At 36.0% G+C, this 23,547-nt stretch overlaps 1 protein-coding gene across 5 annotated transcripts in view; it reads left to right on the forward strand.

Annotated features, from left to right (window-relative positions):
* The window catches only part of TRIP12 (thyroid hormone receptor interactor 12), a 107,972-nt gene that overhangs the window by 54,528 nt on the left and 29,897 nt on the right, over positions 1 to 23,547 (forward strand). For all 5 annotated transcript variants that reach the window (XM_063306662.1, XM_063306663.1, XM_063306665.1 and 2 more), the window contains 16 exons: positions 1,846 to 1,929; positions 2,924 to 3,019; positions 4,299 to 4,447; positions 4,953 to 4,988; positions 5,275 to 5,370; positions 6,624 to 6,716; positions 6,876 to 7,037; positions 7,365 to 7,433; positions 7,520 to 7,685; positions 9,412 to 9,529; positions 9,653 to 9,809; positions 10,451 to 10,604; positions 12,520 to 12,748; positions 16,504 to 16,622; positions 18,298 to 18,505; positions 20,437 to 20,537. In XM_063306662.1, the coding sequence (XP_063162732.1) occupies positions 1,846 to 1,929; positions 2,924 to 3,019; positions 4,299 to 4,447; positions 4,953 to 4,988; positions 5,275 to 5,370; positions 6,624 to 6,716; positions 6,876 to 7,037; positions 7,365 to 7,433; positions 7,520 to 7,685; positions 9,412 to 9,529; positions 9,653 to 9,809; positions 10,451 to 10,604; positions 12,520 to 12,748; positions 16,504 to 16,622; positions 18,298 to 18,505; positions 20,437 to 20,537 (2,037 nt within the window). The remainder of the gene's footprint in view (positions 1 to 1,845; positions 1,930 to 2,923; positions 3,020 to 4,298; positions 4,448 to 4,952; positions 4,989 to 5,274; positions 5,371 to 6,623; positions 6,717 to 6,875; positions 7,038 to 7,364; positions 7,434 to 7,519; positions 7,686 to 9,411; positions 9,530 to 9,652; positions 9,810 to 10,450; positions 10,605 to 12,519; positions 12,749 to 16,503; positions 16,623 to 18,297; positions 18,506 to 20,436; positions 20,538 to 23,547) is intronic.

The raw sequence follows: 23,547 nt of genomic DNA on the forward strand, positions 1-23,547 counted from the left end.
CCTCTGCTTTGAGAGCTGCACTGGTTATCAGTTTGCTTCCAGGCAATTCAAGGTGCTGGTTGTTACTTAAGGCCCTTCATGGTTCTGGATTTGGATATCTGTGAGAAGACCTCTCCCATTGGTCTCTACTTTGAGATGTGGAAGAGAAGGCTACTCCTGACTCTTAGATAATGCCATCTGCAGAAATCCTGGGGTCAGCCTTCACAGTTACTTTTTTTTTTACCCTGCCTTTATTATTTCTATAAATAACTCAAGGCGGCAAACATGCCTAATACTCCTTCCTCCTCCTGTTTTCCCCACAACAACCCTGTGAGGGAGTTGGGCTGAGAGAGAGTTTTTTCTCAGAAGAGCATTCCCCTGATATTACAAGGGCTGTGACCTTTCTGTAAAGCCTTAAGACCTGCTTAGCGGGACTCAGTTCCTGAGGAGTTTCTTTTGGAAGGTGAATGTGAGTTTCTTAAGTAATTTATACTGTCATATTGCTGTGTTATTTAGTTTTTAATCTTATTATTTGGAGGTCCGTAAGCTGCTTGTAATTAGACATGACTGAAGGGTGTAAAAATAAAATGGAAGTGCATTTTTGCTTCATTTATTTGTTTATTTGAAGAATTTATATGGCCATCTGACTAAGAGAACATGACTCTCGGTGGCGTACGATAATAACATCAAACAACAAATGCAAAAGAAAATAGCACATACTGTTAAAAACCAAGTAAGACAGTAAAATGGTTATCAGATCTAAAATATATGATAGCTCATTGGATTGGGCACTTTGTTCATCCTGACCCAAATGCCTAGGTCAACAGCAAATATGGTTTGATTTTTGGATATGCCATTTACCATTTGAGGCCTAAAGTTGTCAAAAAGGTTAGATTCTATTTCTGAAAACATGTAATTGTTCAAGGTTTTAATGATTGAGGTTAAGCAAAAGCTGTTATCAGCACTAAGTATTATTATTATTATTAATTCAAATTTTTGCCACTGCCCATCTCCCCCCACAAGAGGGATTCTGGGTGGTTAATTAATTTTTTTATGAGTTGCTATTATTTGTTAAGTGAATATAATATTTTCAAATATTATATACTTTGATAAGAAATATTGTTAAATGCAATTAAAGAAATTAAATTGTTTTCTGTGTGTGATGGTTAATTGGCTTATTTTCTTGCTGCTCTGAATGACTTAAACCAAAGAACTATTAACATTGTTTTCCATTTTTGGTTAAGCTGTAATCTTACACATATTTAATAATAAATAAGACCCCCATTGCAATTGATAGAACTTAATCCCGAGTAAGTCTCTGTCTCTGTCTCTATCGCATTGTTAATGCTTCCTTTAGAAAAGTTCCTTAGAGATGTGAACATGTTCCTTGAGTCTGTGGGAAATATTTCTTTAGCATCTTCCATGCTTTTTTTTTATGGCTTTGAAGGTGTTATACCAATACATTTTGGTATACATTTCAAATCTATATACTATACATTTGAGACCTATCAAGCCCTCATGATGTGCACTTAACCCTCATCATATTTCCTAGATTTGTCAGATTTCTGTTTAACTATTTTTTCCTTATTTCAAATAAAAAATCAGAAAAATTAGTAAAAATTCAGAATGTTTCAATCACATGTGTGGCTGGTAACATAAACTGACCGTGGGTGATGAAGTGCAGTCTTTCCATACTGTGTGAGTCAAAACTAAAAATAAACCTGCTGTTTTGTATGCCCATTCCAATTCCTACTGGGGTTGTTAAAGGTTTACTTTGACAACTTTGGAAGGAAGATTTCTGGGAGAGTTTGTAAGTACGTAAGCTGCATGATTTATTAATGCCACTTATTTTGTGTTCTCCATTAGCTTCTAGTTCTGTTGCTGGGGCTGTGGGCATGACCACCTCTGGTGAAAGTGAATCAGATGATTCTGAGATGGGAAGGTTACAAGGTATAAACTAAGATTACATTATATAAATGACAACTTTAAAATTACAACAAGCCTCTAGATTTTTTTTAAACAGTTGGAACTTTTCTTAGAATCCTTTTCTGATGTTTTACTTCAATATTTTTTCCCAGAACTTGAATGTAATACTTGGTCTTCTTTGACCAAGTAATTAAAAGTCTGGCTGCTAATACTGGTGGCATATCAGTCATCTTTGGCATAAATGAATACCTTGGAGTTTTTATTACCATTTAAAGAAGTACATATTTATGGTTGTAAAATCCATCTTTATTCTAGGGGAACTGAGTTTTAGAAAATGTTTTATTTATGTAGCACCCAATTGTCTCTCTTTAATATTCAGATTCATAAAGAGATTTATTACTAGCAAGAATCCTGCAGTCTATATAGATATATAATTTTCTTTAGAATTCGGTCCCCTTTTATTCGTAAAGATGTCTTCAGGTCATCTAACCAAAGTAGGCTTGGGATAGGGGAGCCTGTGACCTCTAGATTTTGTTTGGACTACTGCTCTTAACTCTTTTGACCATTGGTCATGCTTACTAAAGCTGTTGGAAATCAAAATATTATCTGTAGGGACATAAGTTTTCCATTCTTGATAAGTGAATTTTGCTATTTTCACTCTGGAAGAAGAGCAGATTTCCTGGATTTTGGTTTAGATACTGCTAGATGAAGTAGGATGTATCTAACATAACTAAAATTTTTACTACATGTAACACTTAGTGCAGAAACAAGAAGATGTGTGGCCATTAAACCAGCATAGTGATAAATTACAATGTTAGAGGAATTCAAGTGAAAATTGCTTCATGTCTAGGATTCTACAAAAGTGAAACATATAACTGTGCTTACTAAGAACTAATTCTGTAAAATAAAACTGCAGCAGAAGTTTTAATCCTTCATATGCTATAAAATGAAAATTTATATTATGCAAATCATAATTTGTCATATTTAATGCAGATTTTAATTTTTTTTTTATTTCTAGCTCTGTTAGAAGCTAGAGGGCTCCCTCCACATCTGTTTGGTCCTCTTGGTCCTCGAATGTCTCAGCTATTCCACCGAACAATTGGAAGTGGAGCTAGTAAGTAGACTAATTTGCATATTTTACAGTCAGGATAGTAAATCTCTATTTTGTAGGATTATAATCTAGCCCTAAATTCTTATCAAATACTGGCATGGCACTTGCCTTGTGGGACAGTTGGAGATATGCATGGCCCCTACCCTATTAACCTTCAGGAAAGCGGTGAAGACTGGCTTTCCCCCCCAGTTCCTTCTGGTAGATAAGTGGCTATATAAGTTTGTTTAATAAAATAAACATCTGTATCAGTATGTCAAGTTTTTATTTAGCATTTAGTTAAGCTTGGCCTTCTAGATGGTAGACTGTAGATGTATTCCTTATCACATGAACTCTTTCAGATAAGTTTATTGTTGGATACATAAATAGATTTGAAGTTGGAAATTTCTATTCTGGTTTTGACAGTCTCTGTGTAAAAGAATGTCCTTACAAAGACTGAATTCATTTCACCAGAGTGATTCAATTTGTTAAGAATGCTGCCTCTAATGTAATAAAATCTGAATATAGCAAACTTGTTTACATATCTAGCTCTTAGAATTTTAGTTAATAGCTTTGTATTTTAGGGAAAAGATCCATACTAACATCAGCAGATGACTTAGCTATAATTAGACTTACATCAGTTTCTTGATCTTGCAACCAACTGATTTGCAGAATGTTTATCATGGGTTAATCTTGATCTGTAATCCTTTTTAATTTATAAGTTTGTATATTTGGACATATAATAATAATCATACCATAAGAAAGCATAGAACTTGTGGTGGTTAAGACATGATTCTGATTCTATAGTAATGCTTTTGAAATAAAATTTTGATTGAGAATTCTCATGCCATGATAATATAGTATAGTGAACAAATGCCATAAGACAGCAGTACTTTGTATAGGAAGATAATTTAGGCTCATGTTCTTATGGATGCATCTTTTACTTCGTGCATATAAACCATCAGAAAAGTAAGAATATTAGAGTTCAGTGGTATGGCCAAGGGTGAAAATAAGTTTCAGAAGTGAAAGTGATGCTTAAATCAGCTATATGCTGTAAGAATTTTCAGGCTTTTCCAGTTTAGGGCACACCTTTAAATTATACTTTTTCTGCTCCTCAGTCTGGAATCTATGTGTAATATCTATATGAAATACACTTTTTGTGACTGAAGGGAAAACTTTAAGCACCATTGTCATGCAATGTTCATACACCATTTTGTAATAGGGAACTAATGAAATTACTGTCTTTCATAATCAGATATCTGTTGTAAAAGGTGAACAATTTATGCTTCAAAATTCTTTTTTTTAGGTTCTAAAGCTCAACAACTTCTACAAGGGCTTCAGGCCACTGATGAAAGCCAGCAATTACAGTCAGTGATAGAAATGTGTCAGTTATTGGTCATGGGTAATGAAGAAACTTTGGGAGGTTTTCCAGTCAAGAGTGTTGTTCCAGCTCTGGTAAGTATAAGTATATTCACTCATTTATTTGAACTTTTACCTTTAGCTGTGATTTTATGAAGGACCAAATTGAAATATGTGGATAAATGGAAGCAAGATTTCTTCCATGTTGTCACTTACTCGAAGGGATCCATGGTATAAAAGGTTAAGAATTGTTAGAATAGTTCTTAAACTCTCTTAAAATAATACTACGATGTACCTAAATTAGAAACATGAATTCTTCAGCAATGGGGAGATGCTAAACTTTAGAAACATTTTTTTAACTAGCCTTGCTTCTGTGGAGGCAACTGTAATTTCTTTGTCACCTGAACATTTTCTGCTCAATATAGTACAACACACACTTCATTAATCTATTCCTGAGAGTGTTAATAAGGAAGTTCTTAAAACTGTAAAGAAATACACACCCATAAACTTGCTGCCTTAAGGTTCTGAAGGAAAAGAGGGATATAAACCAATAAATAAATAAATGGAGGAGCAAAGGCTAATCCTTTTCTATTGTTTACAGATAACTTTGCTACAGATGGAGCACAACTTCGACATTGTGAGTATTTCATCTTAAAGATAGTTTTCATGTTCTACATTTTGATGGCAAGTGTCTAAATGGGCCGCTTCAGAGTTATATTCAAGATCAGAAACATTTTGTCTCTGAAGAGATGTCTATGGGAAACAGCAATAGGAAGTGGGAGGATAGATTTTATATTCTTTTTGTGATCTTCCTTGGGATATCAAGTTAGTTAGCTACACTGTGAAAGAAAATGCTGTGGCAAAGTAAGCAAGCCTTTGGTGTGCTCTGGCAGGACTGCTTTTACATTTGATTGCTTTCACAGATGAATCATGCTTGTCGAGCCTTAACCTACATGATGGAAGCACTTCCCAGATCATCTGCTGTTGTGGTGGATGCAATTCCTGTTTTTTTGGAGAAGGTAAAACTGATCGATCAAGAATTAATTGCAATAAAAGACATTTTCAATTAATGTTCTCAAACTCTTTGGTGTTCATTGGCTGTACTTAATACCAGCCTGTGTGTGGTACTGGAATCAGGAATTTACTATAATTTCTTTTGAGAAATAAATATTTTTTAATTTATACTTATAGCTGAATATTCTTAATCATCCTTGCATGTCTAGTATCATTTAAACTTAATGCCACATACAGTAGGGATACAGCAGGAGCACCATAAAATATAGAACTAGTGCATTTGAGAATCTTTATTAATCGTTATTCCAATGTGTATATTGATAAAAAATGAGTTTTGAGAAAGTTTAAATACAGAAATGTGAAGTTTATCTGATATTGATTAGATAAATCATAAAACTTAGATTTTTTTGCCTAGTAATCTTTCTACATGTAGCAGTTATCTGAGCATAGTTTATCTAGGCCTAAGGGAAACTTGAAATATATGCTTTCTGCCCCTTGTACAAAATCCTTTCTGTTTTGTTTTCATTATAATCTTCAATGATTAATTGGCATCTTTAGGGTTGGCATCTTCATTTAATTGTTCTGCTTACATTTCTTCCAGATTTGTAGCCAAACGTATTAGCATGGTATTTATTTATATTTATTACACATAAGTGAATATCCTGTCCCTGAATCTAGTATAAGTTCTAGTAGATCAGCTTTTTAGATCTTCTAGATTATTACAAGATTTTTGAGGTTACCCAAGTGCAAAGGGTGTGTCAGAGGGAGTGGCAGCTAATGATATACACTTGGAATAACTAATAGGGTGTCTCTGATCATAAGCTCAATTCAGAAATTACTTTTAATTTTATTTTAGAATTTCTAGTCCTTCCACTTTAGGCTTCTGTGTATTTTGAATTTCCTTTTAAAAATTGCTAAAGTGAAAGAGAGGAAAAATGTTATGAATTGAAAATGGAAATGAACTGAGAATTGACTTGGTTCTTTTAGTCTTAAAAGCACAGAGTCCTCTTTGGCAGGAGTTCTGAATAAGGTATATTAATCTGTGCAAGTTACAAGAAGGTGGACAGTTGATGAGAAATCTCAGTGCCAAGTTTCCTTCCTTTGGGGAGTGGATATAAAATTAAATATTAGTAGAATGTAGAAATTTAGAAGTAATAAAAGGTGTTACAGATTGAGCATTTGGAAGTGTTTGATAATTTAGATCAGTTTTCTAAATTCATTGCATATGGCTTAAATAAATTGCTTTCATTTGTTCTAGCTTCAGGTTATTCAGTGTATTGATGTGGCAGAGCAAGCACTGACTGCTTTGGAGATGTTATCACGCAGACACAGTAAAGCTATTTTGCAGGCAGTAAGTATTGCTTCCAATTAAAAAAGGTTATTTTTATATTGATCATTACCATTGTTTTCTTTTCCAGCAAATAAAGACTCCCAGAAATGTATGCTTCTCCCTGGATGAGACGGAGTCCCTTTTTGACTCACACATTTTTGTTTTTACTTCTTGTTGTAGGGAGGCTTAGCAGACTGTTTGTTGTATCTGGAATTTTTCAGCATAAATGCTCAGAGGAATGCACTAGCTATTGCTGCCAACTGCTGCCAGAGCATCACTCCTGATGAGTTTCACTTCGTGGCAGATTCTCTTCCACTGCTTACACAAAGGCTAACCCACCAGGTTGGAAAATCTTTTGAACTGTTGTGTGATTTAAGGCTTTAGAAAAGGTATTTCATGCAGAATTTCCTTTAATTCTAAATGGTAGTAAGATCCATTCGAGGAGAAAATACTTGATATCAAGGTAGTTTTATAGCTGAAATGAAGTAGCAGTTGCTTCAGTTCTTTGGGCTCTTTTTCTGATCAGATGCTGGAGCTGGGTTAGATGCTTTTGCTTCTTTCTTGATCACTATCTGTTCTTAATGAAACATTTCAGGATTTTAGTTCTTAATATGCCTGACATTCCATATCTGTACATTAAAACGTAATATTTGTATTCAAACCTAATAGGACAAAAAGTCAGTAGAAAGCACTTGCCTTTGTTTTGCACGTTTGGTGGACAACTTCCAACATGAAGAGGTAGCATCTCTTTTCTTTCCTTTAGCATAATATTAAAAAGGTTTGATTACATGGCATATTAGTAATTCCTCTTTCTTTCCTCAAAGAATCTGCTGCAGCAGGTTGCTTCTAAGGATTTGCTTACAAATATCCAGCAGCTCCTAGTAGTGACTCCTCCAATTTTGAGCTCAGGGATGTTCATCATGGTGGTGCGCATGTTTTCCCTAATGTGTTCCAATTGTCCTATGCTAGCAGTTCAGCTTATGAAGCAAAGTAAGTCCTTGTGTCAATTATTTTGGTATTCTGTTTACTAGCTGGTAGTATTTATAGATGAAGTCCAACAAAGCTAAGTGCCAAGTTGGGGAAAGGCTGGTGCCTAGGGCAGCAATAGAAAACCTCTTTAAGAAGATGACAAAGGTACTGCAGCACATGTCTTCTGTAAAAGCATACTGACATTAGTAGGAATAGACTCTTGTAGGCCACTTCATGGCAAGACCTTTCCAGCAGTCCAAAATAATAGCAATTAAATAATAGTACAGAAAGATAGTAACATAACTGTTACAGTTGAAAACAGTAGGTTAAAAGCAGCTTAAATGAAAGAAGGTAAAATGAGACGAGAAATATTTTAAAACAATCTTTGGCACTGGAATGCCACTCATCATACTGGGTGCTATGTGAACCCCTCTAGTAGTGATATTTCACAGCTGAGACACACATTCTACCACATTTTATTTAGTGGGCAACCTTAGAAAAGGGACTCCAAAGATCTGTGGCAACACATTATCAGTGTCATCCCAAGTAACGAAGGGTATCAAAGTACAAACTGTTTGTCTGATTTAGGCCACAGAATGAACTATCAGCTGTCAGAGGATTGGTGGGCTGTAGGAAAGCAGGACCCCAGTACTAAGTCTCTGCAAAAGAGTACCATGGCAAATCACTGAGGTGTTAAAGAGGGTCTTTATTTTATCTCAGTGACATCTGACAGATCTATGAAAACAATTTCTTTGCCAAATCCCAGCCTAATATTTGACTGAAATAGAATGTGAAAATGAATCTTGATAGAGCTGCCTTTTTAAATATGAACTGGCACTGGATGTCTATGTTTATTCGTTACAAAAAAATGTAATTGGGAATGCATTGTTCTGGTGCAGATGTGGCTTTGACATACTGAAAATCCAGCAGCTTTCACTGCATTAAACTCTATTTTGCATGATTTCCATTTGTACACAATTGTTTTAAAAAAATCAGTGGATGGAGAGTAGAATGAACTGTGGTTTAAAGTAGCTATTGGCATAACAGTTTTTATATAAACTTGTGAAATTCCTCCTTCCTCTTCTTCCTCCCCCTTCCATTCTCTAAATGTTGGGATTCCCAAGAAATGCACATATGTACATTTGTACAGAGGAGCTTCATTCTAAAAACTTTGATAATGCAAACATCTTGAGAAAGCCACAAGATATCTTTCAATTGTTGTGTCATGACAGTTGCCCAAACAGACCTACGCTGAAAGAAAATAATGCCTTTTTGCAGTGTGTCATATCCTTCTGCCTTCAAAGGCTTGTGAAGTAATCAGCATTGTGGGTTTGGCTTTCCTGCAGTTGTTGTGTCTGTAGGCATCTAATTCATGTAGCTAAAGATTGGATTTGCACAGCATGTTTAACCTATTTATTAAATTATTCCATTTTGGGAGGTTCTGATACTGTATTTGTTTGTTTATTTCACCAGACACGGTTATTTATAGCCCACTGATTCCAGTAGATCCATGGCAGTTTACAAGTGAACTCATAGAATCATAAACAAATAGTCTGGGTTTCCACAAACACTTTAAGTCACAAAGAAACACTAACCCAAATATAAAACTAGAACATACAGCCATTTTTCCACTGATCTGATTAAGTTATATCATGTAAATCTAGCTAATATATGTTTTCAAAGCAACTTGTTAATTATACTATATAGCAGAGACTAATACTCTTGATTGTATGCCTTTTTATTAAAGATATTGCAGAAACTCTTCACTTTCTTCTTTGTGGAGCCTCAAATGGGAGTTGTCAGGAACAAATTGATCTTGTTCCAAGAAGTCCTCAAGAATTGTATGAACTTACTTCACTTATCTGGTAGGTTTCCTCTGAATTTACTGTTCATTTTCTGTCTGGGAACGTATTTCGTAATACATAAAATGATGAATGCTGTTACTAAAACACAAATTTACTGTTAAAATGTTGACTTGTTCTTTTTAGTGAATTGATGCCATGCTTGCCTAAAGAAGGAATTTTTGCTGTTGACACTATGCTAAAGAAAGGAAATGCGCAAAACACAGATGGTGCAATATGGCAGTGGCGAGATGACAGGGGTCTCTGGCATCCCTATAACAGAATTGATAGCCGGATAATTGAGGTAGTAACAACAGCATATAAACATCTGCATTTTACATAGGGGGTTGGACATCACTTATCAGCCACTGTCATAAATGTAACAACTAGTAATCAAATTTCAACTATGAATTGCAAGTAGATTTTTGGGATTAGCACTAGTAGGTGAGATGTGATACTTATGAATTCAGTATTTTGTAAACTGCTGAACCATTTGTCTTTTTAGTGAATTGATCATTAAAATATATTATCAGAACCATTAAAATACATATTTCTTCCCAGTATTGTATATATTGCTATTGAAAAGATGTCTCTGTTGTCCTTCAGCAAGATCACAGGGTAGATTAAACAAAATCATTTAGTTAATCAAACAAACAAACATATAAAAACAATAAACTTCTAAAAGTATTATTCTGACATCAGTCACATGCATAGTTAGATTAACTCATAGGCCTGGTTTCCATATAACATTAAGCCAAAATGGTGGGTTCACAAAATCCTACTGAAGCAGAAGCAAATAACCCACACTATGGTTTAGTATGATATCTGAATCAAGCCATTTAAAGCATTCTGTGATTACTCAGAAATGTGTTTCTGAATGGGAAGAAGAAGAAGTTGTCCTAAAGTAGTTTGTACTTGTATTTAAACTTATATATTTGTTCTCAGGCAGCTCATCAGGTTGGTGAAGATGAAATAAGTCTGTCTACATTGGGGCGTGTTTATACAATTGACTTTAATTCTATGCAGCAGATCAATGAGGATACTGGAACAGCACGTGCCATTCAGAGAAAACCTAATCCTCTAGCCAATACCAGTACTAGTAAGCACTATTTTATTTTTGTCACTGAAGAGTGCTTCATGTATAGTCTTACAATTTATTTTTTCATACATTTATTTCTGGTATTTCTATACAGCCACAATTCCACTTCTCTAGGAGGTTCACAATGAAATAGTAACAACAGTAAAAACCTTAAAACAGCAGTAAAATTTAAAATAGCCTACTGCAAGCCAGGTAAGAGGCCTAGCATAGATCCTAGTCTCCTATTTCTTTTTAAAAAGCCACTTTCCACTTAACAACTTCCTAAAAACAGACTAAAGTAGGAGCTAGCCAGATCTATCTTTTTTGGGTGGGTGGGGGGCACATTCTAGAGAACTGGAACATCAGTAGAGAAGCATTGTTTATGGCCCCTGCCCTTTTCACTTCCCAAATTGAGGAAATCAAGTGCATCTCTTCTCAAGTATGGCAGACAGGCTGGTCAGACAGAGTCACCTTGGAGGAGATGATCTTGTAGATATCCTGTGCCCTTACCACATAGGATGATAATTGTATTCAGAACTGTTAGAAGCCAGTGCAGTGCCCACAAAATAAGTGTTTATATTGCTGTATATTTAAAGGCAACTCCAGGTAGAACACATTGCAATATCCCAATCTGGAAGAAATGAAAACATAAGTGACTGTTACTAGAATCTCCTGCTCCACAGGAGATGGCAGCTGGTACAGCAGCTGTAGTTGGGCAATGATATCTCTGGTGGCCCCCAGCTGTTGATCCACCTGGAGTGAATCCACCAATTTCATATATTCATAATTGAAAAAGCAGATCCCATTTTGGGTTAAAATGCCTTGTGAAATTGTATTGTATGTTAGTAAATTACTGAGCTGCATTTATCCCAGTGGTTTCAGTGAAAACTAATCCCATTGAACTAATCACTCATGTTTCCAATATGAATATTTTGGTCCTAGGAGCTATGAATACAGACTGTAGTTTTGCACATGAAATTTACATGGTCTTTTGGTTAAATCACATGCACAGCTAGTGTGTAGGTTTGGCCACATATTCTGCTTCTCCTAGAATAATAGTTTTAAGTATCTTCTTAAACCTACTGCTGCTGACTGCAGAACTCCCAATTAAAGCATCCCCAGCGGAGAAGCTCACCACCTTCATCAGGGATTACATCCACTGCTGAACTGCTCTAACTAGTTACAATTTTTTTTCTTAACATTCAACTGGAATCTGCTTTTCTTTAATTTAAGACCATTGCTCTATATCCCATTCTCTGGGTTTATAGAGTACAGATCATAGCCCGGCTTTATACGATAGCTTTTTCTAACATGATATAGGTCTGATAGAGTAGTGTATTAAGATACAGTGAGATTTATGCTACTCTGCTGAATCTCACTCATTGGTGGCAAAGTGCAATACTTCAAATCACAGGGGAGAATATTTCTTTCAGTGTGGAATGAGAGAGATTAGGGAAGCTGCCAGTGCTTGGTTAGAGACTAGAAAGGAGATATAGCATATGCCTTAACTTTGTAAGTAATTAAGGATATATTGCAAAACAGTTTACTTTCATGACATTTTAGATCCCATGTTTACTTACTTGAATTTTACCATTGTATTTGACTTCTTTATTTTTTAAATATGTCCTTCATTTTTCATGGTTCATAGACTTTTCTAAAATGTTTAATAAAAATTTTTAGGAAGAGGTTATTTGCTAGTGCTTAGTTAGAAATTTAATCAGATACTGGGAAATTTATGATACTCATATTTTCTGTAAATGCAGAAGTGTCAAAACTTTTCTAACAGTGCTATAATAGAATAGAATAGAATAGAATAGAATAGAATAGAATAGAATAGAATAGAATAGAATAGAATAGAATAGAATAGAATAGAATAGAATGCTATGTATATATATAGCTCAATATAAATAGTTAACCATCTGCTATCCTCCTCTAGGCGGACATCCAGAATCAAAGAAGGATGATGCTCGAGCACAGCTAATGAAAGAAGACCCAGAACTAGCTAAATCTTTTATTAAAACCTTATTTGGTGTTCTCTATGAAGTGTATAGTTCTTCAGCTGGACCTGCTGTTAGACACAAGTGCCTTAGAGCAATTCTTAGGATAATTTATTTTGCTGATGCTGAACTTCTGAAGGATGTACTGAAAAATCATGCTGTGTCAAGGTACTTATTAATGCATATCTTTGTTGTGAATGATACTATAGAAAATACCTAATTTTTGCTAAAACTAGTTTCTTGAAATGTTAGTTGTTATTTAAGATATTTGATTAATTGTTTAAAGTCTCTGTATCGTATCTACAATGAGAGCTGTTGAGAATTTTTATTAATCAACATTAAATGTTTATTATCTAGTATTGTTAAGTGCTAGCTGCTTTATTTACTTATATTAATACAGCACATTTCCCATCTGAGTAAAATCAGACCACTGTCATTCCTTTCTCTAAGAATAAAGGAAATAGACTTGACTCTGCCAAGTCCTGTTAAGATTGCTTAATACAATAAGAAAGCTATATGAAAAATACATCTATTTAAAACTATTGGATTGAGTCCAAGTTAAAATATTCTTGCTGGGGAGCAAGCGGGATTCAGGTGGGAAAATATTCTTGCTGAGGAGCAGGCGGGACCGTTTAAACTTGGACCATTGTTTGGTTCTGCGTCATTTAGCTGAAAAATATACTTCACTGCCCAAAGGCTCACTTTTTGCAGCCTTCATGGATTTCAAATCAGCTTTTGATTTGATTCCAAGGGAGAGGCTATGAGAAAAACTACAGGAGTCCTCAGTGGATAAAAAATTGCTCTTTCTTACCCAGACTCTTTATTTTAACACTGTGCTGAGAGTCAGATGTTTCCCCTGGAACTATTACCACTCAGAGAATGGTAAGGCAAGGGTGTATCTTAGCCCCCTTCCTTTTTAATTTATATATTAATCATTCAGGCTCTTGCATCTTCTGTTCATTACCCCCCAATGTTAGGAAATTGTGCAATTCCAGATTTGTAGTTGACGTAGTAGTTTTGCCAGTCTCCCAAGTGGAAATGAGAAAGGCATTGAGGGCATCGGCTTCCTTTTGCCCAAAATATTACTTGTAATAAATTGTCAAAAAACTAAAGTGTTAGTTTTTGCATTGCATACTATGGGATGCCTAAATAGCAAATGAACAAGACTCCAACAGAACAGGTGCACACCTATAAATATCTTGAGGTGCAGTTCAAGGCCTCCTTATCTTAGAGCACGCATTTCTTTTATTGGGCCAATGTTGCTCAACATAACTCCTCAGTTATCTTGAGATTTTTCCATTCAAAATTTTATTCCTTCAGCCTGCAAGGTCTTTCTTGCTAAGGTTATTTCTCAGCTTGTTTATGGAGTTCAGATTTGTACTTTTACAAAGTTTAATATCCTGGAAGCTGTCCAGTCTCAAATTTATAAGAGCTATTCTTGCAGTTCTGAGATGCATAAAAAATGCTGCTTTATGATTAGAGACAGGTCTGGTTTCCTTGGGTGCCAGAGTCTGGTATTATTAATACCTGGTTAAAATTAATTTTTCCCCTTGATTCTCTGAGACCATATAAAAAAAACTTGGCTAAAGGAGCTAATAACAAACTGTTAGTCTTTGGAGAACCTCTGCCTATTAGGTTTTGAAAATGCTAGGAGTCAGCTTAAACAGCATATCTGGGATATTGATTTCCAAACCAGTCAAACCCTAATATCCAATCCTATGGTCTGTGAATTTTTTTCTTCCCCAAATGGGCATGTGCCATTATCCTAACTTTCCTCCATTCCAGTTCTGAATTTTTGCTGGACCTTCACCTTAGCCAGGTTGCATGCACTACCTTCTAGAGTCCTGTGAGGGTGTTATAAACATCTCTCCCTACATCACTGCTTAGGCCAACGTGGGGACAGTTCTGTTGAGTTCCCAAGCCACATGCTCCTCTGTTGCTCTCTGTAGAGGGAATCTTGGATGACTTTCGTCTTTTCCATTCTGAAGAAATACCCTGGCAGAGTATGAAGCTTATCTGTCGCTTCTTCTGTCTGACCAGGACTCTGATGGTTGTTCAATTCTATGCCTCTTATTGTTCTATTTGTCCCACATAAAAGAATAGTACTAATCATGGTGGGCACCACTATTTGCATTATTTTTATTATCACTGTTATTTTTATTGCATTTTATGCTTATTTTTATTTATATCTATAGATTTTAGGTGCATGTATTTTGATGTATGTATTTGATTTATATTTACATTAAGTTTTCTGGCTCTAAGGCCAGGAGAAAAGAAAGAAAGAAAGAAAGAAAGAAAGAAAGAAAGAAAGAAAGAAAGAAAGAAAAGAAAAAGTTTTATAAATTATTAAGTCCCATTTCAACAATGGGGATATTAAGAAATGGCCTGTCATTTCATATCATAATACTGACAAATTGCCTTTCGGAAGATTTTAGTGTTGCCTATTGATACAGAAGGATGTATAGAGATCATAGGAAACATTATGCAAAATATATAAAAAGAGTAAGAAATAAGACACAGAAATTCAGGGTATGAGACAGGAGAAGGAAATGTGGCTAAAATAGTTCACAGCAGCGTTATTTGCCATACCTTCCATACCTGTCTATCCTTTCAAACCATCCTTGCTTTTCCTACCATGTCCATACAGTTCTTCATATATTGCCTTTCTTCTTTAAGCTTCTTACAGCTTCTTTTTGAGATTCATATCCAACCAATCACTACTTTCTCAGTTGCCTCTTCTTCTTTGACCCATTCACTCTGCCTCTATCTATTTGTTGAGTACAGATTCCTCATTCATTCTCTCTAAATCACCAAAGCACTTCAGAGTAATTGTTTTTTTATTGGCTATTTTCTTTTGCATTCAGTTCACATTCATTCAGCATTCATTCATTCTTGTCCCATCCCTTCATGTTCTACTATTTACCCTTCCTCATTATTCCACTGCATTCAGTGTAACTTTTATGTTTCTCCTGACATGCCCAGCTCTCACTTATACATAACAAAGAGACAGAAGCAGTTTCTTCTTCATACCCAATTTAGTTTATTTTAACAGGTATTCATTCCCAGTAATAGACCACATACTACTTACTACCTTTCTACCTGTATTTGCATATCTTAAAATTTCTCCATTTTCCCATCTGCTCAAAACATTCTGCCAAATCCCATCTACTTGTAGTTTTTTTACCATTTATATATAAATTTCAGTCATTTACTCCCACTGTCACAATAACTATCTTGGTTTTTGGTGTGCTAATTTTCATAGCTATATACTTCGTTGCATCATAGCTTCTAAGTAACATATCTCTATGGTATCTCTACAATATATCATCTCTCTGTATATATATATTCACATTCATTAAACAACCAAACATATCACACACTCTTGCCTTCTTGCTCACTGTTGTACTGTTCTCTACGCTTTCCATTTATTTTTATGACTACATTACTTCTAACATATACCACTCTACTGCATCCAGCCATCAGCCCTCAACTACATATTTGTGCAAAACATAATTAAAGTCTATTTACTGTATCTTATGCTTTACCTAAGTAAAGTACAGTAAACTTCCTTTCTCACATTCATATTATTTCTCAGTGAGATCTGACACAGATATTCAACAATAAAGATAACAGAAGTAAATGCAAAATATTTAGGAACGAATAGTTACTTTCAACACTGTTTTGGAAAAACATAAAATCTGGCCAATCAATCAATCCATGTTCCACTGCAGGACTTTATTGCCTGCATGTTAGCATATTGGGCATGCAGTAGATGTGTTAATTGTGTTGTTGATATTATTTTCAGTATACCTTTCCTCCCCCTCTTCTGCATTGTGCTCAGTAGTGAAAATATAATTTATCAAAGTTAAATTGCATTTTCCATAATGTCTTTTTTTGTTTGTTTGTTTGTTTGGTTGTTACAGTCATATTGCCTCTATGCTGTCAAGTCAAGATCTTAAGATAGTTGTTGGAGCCCTTCAGATGGCAGAAATTTTAATGCAAAAATTACCTGACATTTTTAGTGTTTACTTCAGAAGAGAAGGTAATGCTAACTTTTGACTGGATTCTTGTGTTTGGTATACTACATACAATTCTGATTATATGCAAAGTATAAGGTAATAATCAACTGGTTTTAATACAGTATTTGTAGAACCATGAAAATTAAACTTGATGGTCTATGATTCTTATGCTGCATAAAGTCTTTCACAAGGACTTTGATGGAGCCCCCTCTCATAGTATGTGGGAATGGCCTTGGGAGACAGGAGGAAGACCCACAGCCTAGGCAGTGGTCTGATAAGAGGCAGCTTGTTTCACACCCTCCCTAGTTTTCCAGAAACTAAAAAGAGAGAAGGGGAGAAATATTTTCAGTCTTGCAAGATTCTGTTAATGTACCCTTACAATAAAGTAGGATTAGTTCAATTCATGTGCTTCTTGTCTGGACAACCTAGCAAGGCTGAACCTCCTCAGTCCTTCTAATGAACTTAGTGATGCACCAGTTCTGGCACTGGCAGTTAATGCAGCTCTTCTGGCCACGCAAAAGCTTTTGGGGCAGATACAGGGTAGCCAACGAGCTGCCTCATTCTCCTGAGTGCATATCCAGTATTAGCTGCAGGAGAAATTTCAAGAGGAAGCAGTTGCATAGGACAGGTGCAGCCTGGGGAAAAGTTGCTCTTTTTCTTTGGATGCTCTTGAATCAATTGTGATCCTGATGACTTCTTGGATGGGTCTATGCAGTTTTCTTGGCAACATTGCGGAAGTGGTTTGCCATTACTTTGGGGATATATTTTGATTTCCTGTCTAGCACTGACAGAGAGAGAGTGGTCCAAAGTTACCCAGCTGGCTTCCATGCCTAAGGGAGGATTAGAACCTGGGTTTCTTCAGTCCCAGTCCAGCACATTAACCATGACACCATGCTGCCTCTCATCTTATATTTAAGGTTGTGGAAAAGGTTTCAGAATTAAACCATTTCAAAAATGAGTTGCCCTGTTTTGAGTCCATAATTATTTGTTTTGAGTGCAAAACAATGTTTTAATTATCTTAAAAGTGCTTTGAACTTGAACCAGAACCAAAATGATCAAGACAGTCTATGCTTACATTCAAAACAGCTGTTTTGGTCCAAACAGGACATTTTAAATTTGAAATGGTTTGAGTTCCAAGCATTTTGGACACCCTTACCCTCCACTCATTGACAAGCCTTTACTCTGTACTCCCCTACTACACCTTCACTCTCTTCTGCCTACTTCCTCTGAGTGAAGATGAACTGTAGATTCTTAATAGGGAAAAAAGGGTTTAGGGAACACTTGTTTGCTTCTGAGCTCTGTAGGCAGCAAGAAACATTTTCTGTACTTTTATTTGTGAGAGGAAATTGCTTTCTTCTTTTGGGTAGCAGCTGCCAAAGAATAAAAGAGCTGGGGAGAAGGGAATAAGTAAGTTTTTTTCAATTTAGTTTTTGGGGGGTGCACTTTACTTGATTTAAGTATTTTATGTTATATGTTATATTTATTTTATATTTTATTTTATCCTACCACTTTTTGAGAATTGCTTGGAATGCTTCTTAAAGAGCAACATGATCATTATCCTGTATAAGACTCGGCACTGTGATCTTCAAGTGTATATGCAATTTTTTTTAACATAATCATTAAACCATGTTGTATCTATCCACTACTTAAAACTAAAATATTAATTCAATGCTCTATAATTCTGTCACTGTTTTCCAGGTGTGATGCATCAGGTGAAGAATTTAGCAGAATCAGAGGCTTTGCTCACAAGTCCCCCCAAAGCTTGCACTAATGGCTCAGGATCACTCAGTGCTACTACAACAGTAAGCACTGGAACAGCCACTACTGCTAGCAATGCTGCTTCAGACTTAGGTTCTCCAAGCTTACAGCACACTAGGGAAGACTCTTTGGACCTGAGTCCGCAGGGGTGAGTTGACTTGATTGGGTCTCTGAATGGGTGTGTATCCTCCTGGGTTGCTGTTCAACCGTTCAAGTTTTTCACATTCTTTATTCACATATAAAGAAAATTGAAGACTGTTATGCTTGAATATTTAAAATGCCAATAAGTTTTAAAAAGAAGTCAAATTAATTGGGTGGTAGTACTGTTGTAATAATTTTGGATTTCCTCCTACATATGTTTGGCTTTTTTAGAAGTCTGCATTTTCTTGTCCTAGCTGTCTTTAATCTGTTAAAATTGGTATCAGTAGCTGACTGCTCAGTGAACTATTTGCCAACCTGTCATAAATCGTCACAACCTGCTTTGTAAACCATACAATGTGGAAGACTGTTACAAACAGCCTAACTGTCGAGGCAGGATATTTGTCTTCTAAACAGATAGTATGAGTGGGGTGGTGGTCCATGCTAATTGCTATCAGGCACTCGGGGAAAAAAAAGGTCAATGGAAAACCTTTTTTTAAAACCGAAAACGTTAAAAATCCTCATAGGATAGAATGGCATTGAAAGAGTGATGATCAGAAAAAGCCCTTAAGGGAAGGAGAGCTTATATCTCTCGATGTTCTTTCAGTTAGCACTCAACTTAGCATTTAGAGCAACCTAGGAGCATTAGGAGGACCAAACCTCTTCCAGAAAAGAACAAGAGGAAGAAGCTCACCCAAGTAAAATTATACTGTTTTTACATTTTAACTGTTTACAGAAAATTGTTAAATCAGCTTGTGCTATATGTGTGCTGCTGTAACTTTTGGATTAATTCAACAGCAAAGATGAATACATAAGTAGAAATAAAATGTATGGTATGGTCCTATCCTGGGCTCCGTAAGGAGTAAGTAAAACAGCATATTGAAAAGCTCATAGGACAAAAAGTAATATCACACACACCTAGAGTAGAGGCAGCAAAAATAAAAGCACGGGGGTATTAACAGTTTCAAAGGCAGCACAGACTATTCAGTCTTTGCATTTTTACATGCACTCTGGAATTTCAACAACATGGCACAAGAACTTGTATGAAATGCATACACACCCAAGTTGTCAAGGCCAGCCCAAGAACAGTGTTGAGTCAGTGTATTCCAAACTCCAGTTCTTTATTGCTTTCACCTTACAGACAGAATCTTACCAGACTAAAGCTACTCTAACTGACCTAAGGGTAAATAACCTGGGAGACTCTAGGGCAGAGCTACCTAAACCTCTTAACTTTCCCAGCAACAGTCTCAGGACTGTGAATCCTCTTATCTGCCAGGAATGTGGTCCCTCCTTCCTGGGAATCAGCGGCAGCGCCGAACTCTACCACACAAGTCCAACAAATCAGCCCAAGCCAACATAGAGTATTTATATCCTAAAATTTAACATAATCACCATGTAAGAGCATGTAGAGAGTACACGCACATCACATAGGCAAGCACATCAATATTGTACTAGTAGTCTTTGCATTTCCAACCACAACATTAGGAAAGGCTAAAATAACACCATTTAAAGCAGCCAAGTTTTGTTCCAGGGTTGATGTTTTGTTGACCTTGAAACAAAACTGTTCACATTCATGTCAAAATTACTACAGATAAAACATTTGGCACTGTAGTTTACTATTTCTAGCATTTGAGCTAATGCATACTCAAAGGCCAAAGTTAAAATACCAACTCTTGGCAACTTTGGAAAGTACATTGCTTGATTCTTTTGAGGGAGATGGTGGTGACAAAATTTGATAGACAAATACATAAATAAAATAGACTGCTAAAAGTTGCAATTTAAACCATATTATACCACTGTATTGGCAATAGCTGCTAACAAATACTGCATCTAATAGGATCATTTAAAATCCAGATGTCTTTAAAATCAGTATTTTGAGCTTGTTGAAATGTGAAGCAATGGTTAATAGACCTGATATATAATGCCTTTTTAATTCAATAGCCGACTAAGTGATGTTTTGAAGAGAAAAAGACTGCCAAAACGTGGGCCCCGAAGGCCAAAATATTCACCTCCCAGAGATGAGGACAAAGTAGACAATCAAGGTAAGTTCTTGTCAAAACCGCCAAACAGGTATAGTAAATCATTAAAATAAATGGGCACCTAGGTTTCTCCAGGACCACACCCTTTAGCCAGGATTGTTACAGCCAACAAAATCATCTCAGGAGAAACTGCTGGGATACCCCACTTCTGAGAAATTTCCAGGCTGTTTTCAGGTGGTGCTGCTTTTCTGCTGAAACACCATCCTCTAGAATAGCCTCCCCAGTGACATCAGATTTGTCCCCTTCTTGACAATATTGAGAAAACAAAGATAAGACAGACTTCCTGTGAGATCCATGGCGAGCTGATGGCTAGCAAGACAGATTTTGTGAAGGAGATCACGGCTGGATGCTGTATCCGGACTGGCACGCTCTCACTGGAACAAGGAGAGATTGTTGAGATCATCCATGTGAGTCTGGATAGCTACTACTTGTGAGTAGACTGCAGAAACTGCCATTTTATAGTCGACTTATGAGTGGAGAGGCTGGGAGTCAGGGTTACATCAAGCTGCCACTTGCAAAGCAGCCTTATGGACATTAAGCTCGACTGAGCTTTATATCTTAATCACTTTTTTGGATTATTTTTTTACTTCTTGTATATTGGAGAGACTAAGACGCTTTGGACCAACAAAGTTTTATTATATTCATTGGGTGAGTCTCCGCCTCTTTAAAATACAACAGTGTAAATTTGATTTTAAATTTTTTGAAAATATATGATTTTCTTGGACTATGTAGCAAAAGGGTGCTTAGTATATGGATTTTGGAAAGTTAATAACAAATTAAGGGGCCAAAGGGATTTGTAATTAGAGTTTTGAATTAATTGAAGATATTTTCTCATGGGGAAAATGGCAGTTGCTTTGGGTTTTTTTATGATAAGGAGACCTTGAAGATTGGAATTACAGGGAACCAGAGGATGAAGAAAATGGAGCAGAAATCCTTAGTGCAAACTTTTGAATACCCCTCAGCTAAATTACTGGATAGAATGGATCAATCGTTTGAGAAACTGGACAGAACTTGCTCTAATGAAGTCGTAAAACCAAAACAAATTGCAACGGATGTCTATGAAATTAATTTGAAGGGGGATTTAAATGTAATACAAATGGATCTGATAGATGATTTGTTCCCTAAAAGAGATGAACAGACACCAAACCAGGAAACTGATCTGGATAATTTTTTTCTTCTGGATATACAAAAGAGCTCTGCTAAGGTTTGGGAAGATTTTTTTTTAGAAGTGACAAACAAAAGGATAAACTTTACCTAATGGATATACAAAATAAATCTGTTAAAAGTTCTGAAGGATTTTTGCCTGGATACACAGATGACCAGCAAATTACCTCTGGGACTTTTCTTAAAGGAACCCAAAGAATAATTTTAAAAATTCAAGGAAGATTTATAAGGTTGGCTGGTTTGACGAGGGCTAAAAGAAGAAAATAATTATATCCGGTTGCCCTTACTGGACTTTTGCTGACAAAGAATGATTGATAAAGCATTTGGATTTTGTTTTTTGTTTTCTTATCTAAGAGATGAGTTATGGGGAGAAGAGAGATCGTTTTATTTAGAGATGGTGAAAAGTTATTAAAATTGTTTTTACCTGCTGGGATGAAGGGGGAAGTTACTTCTTTTTTTTCTTTCTATTTTTTTTTCTTTGTCTTTTCTACACTCCCCCCCCCTTTTTTTTTGGTAGTTTGTATAGACTTTTATTCTTCTCATTTATAATTCTTAATAAAATTATTTGAAAAAAAAAAGGAGAAAACAAAGATAGAACTCTTCCATAGGGCTTTTCTCCAATGTAAGGATGCCATCACTTTTTTCCTCACATCTAAAATGTTTTAAATATTTTATTTTTAAACCTGCCATGGATATTCTAATCCTGTGTTTGAGTCCTGTTACCGTGGATATTTTATTATTTCTCACCACAGATATTTTTTGCTTTTGCTGTAAACTGCTGTGAATCACTTCATTGAAACCAGTGGTATACATGTTAAATGAATGAACAAACAGTTAAATATTGATGACATAATATGAAATAGAAAACTAGGGTTTGAAAAAGCCTGACTTGTTTTTAAATTATCTTTATGCTGGTTTTTAGGTTATTTATTTGTAGTTATTTTGATTTGCTTGGGAGAAAAAAAATGATTATGGAATTTGGGAGACCTAAGGTAGTAATAGGGAGAAGCAAAACAAAAGCAAATTGTCTACATTGAAAAAAAAATTAATGCAAACTTAGTGTTGGAAACACATACTATATTTTTTAGAAACCAAATTGGAGTCCTGTTTCAGGCTGAGCAAACCCAACTGATTTAGAAATGGTTTACTGATGAGTAGTAGTGCAAGGAATTGCAAAGGCAGGCAGAGAGTTGGCTGTGCAGATGCACGCTTGCCCTGGAAAAAGTCTTGCATGATAGGTAGGCAAAGCACAATTGGTTTAGAATTAAGTCTAACCATAGGACACAGACAGAAGACAGGTTTGGGAAAACAAGGTGCAGTAGCAGTGACAGGCAAATGTTCCCTGCAGTCCAGGAGTCAAACACTAGAGAGATTAGTCACCTAGACAGAGTCAAAGATCAGAGCAGGAAGCAAGGATGCAGAAAAGCAGATCTGAGTTGGGTGAGTTGTTTCCAGCTGAGGGGCAGTTGCTGGCAGCTATTCTTCATTAGGCCAGTTACAGCTGTAGTTCAGTTATAGGCATTCATGTCTTTGTTTCTTGAGAAGCCGAGCAGTGCAGATGCATCCTGGAGTTGGATGCCCTGCCAGACTCTGGCCCCTCATCACTTGACTCCTCCTGCCCCTGCTGCTGGGGATTTTCTGCCTCAGGTCACTGATTGTCTGCTGACTCCTGGTGCTGGCAGCCTCAAGCATCAGGCCCCTCAGCATCTTGACTTAGAGGAGTCCTTGAAGGTTGGTAGGTATATTGGTGAACTGTTACGGAGGTGTATGCCTGCAATGGCAGCATGTATGTACTGTACTGTATATGTAAACCATGCAGTGGCAGCAGTATGCATGTAAACCATGAAGA

This window comes from Candoia aspera, chromosome 6, assembly GCF_035149785.1.
Source record: "Candoia aspera isolate rCanAsp1 chromosome 6, rCanAsp1.hap2, whole genome shotgun sequence".
NCBI lineage: Eukaryota > Metazoa > Chordata > Lepidosauria > Squamata > Boidae > Candoia > Candoia aspera.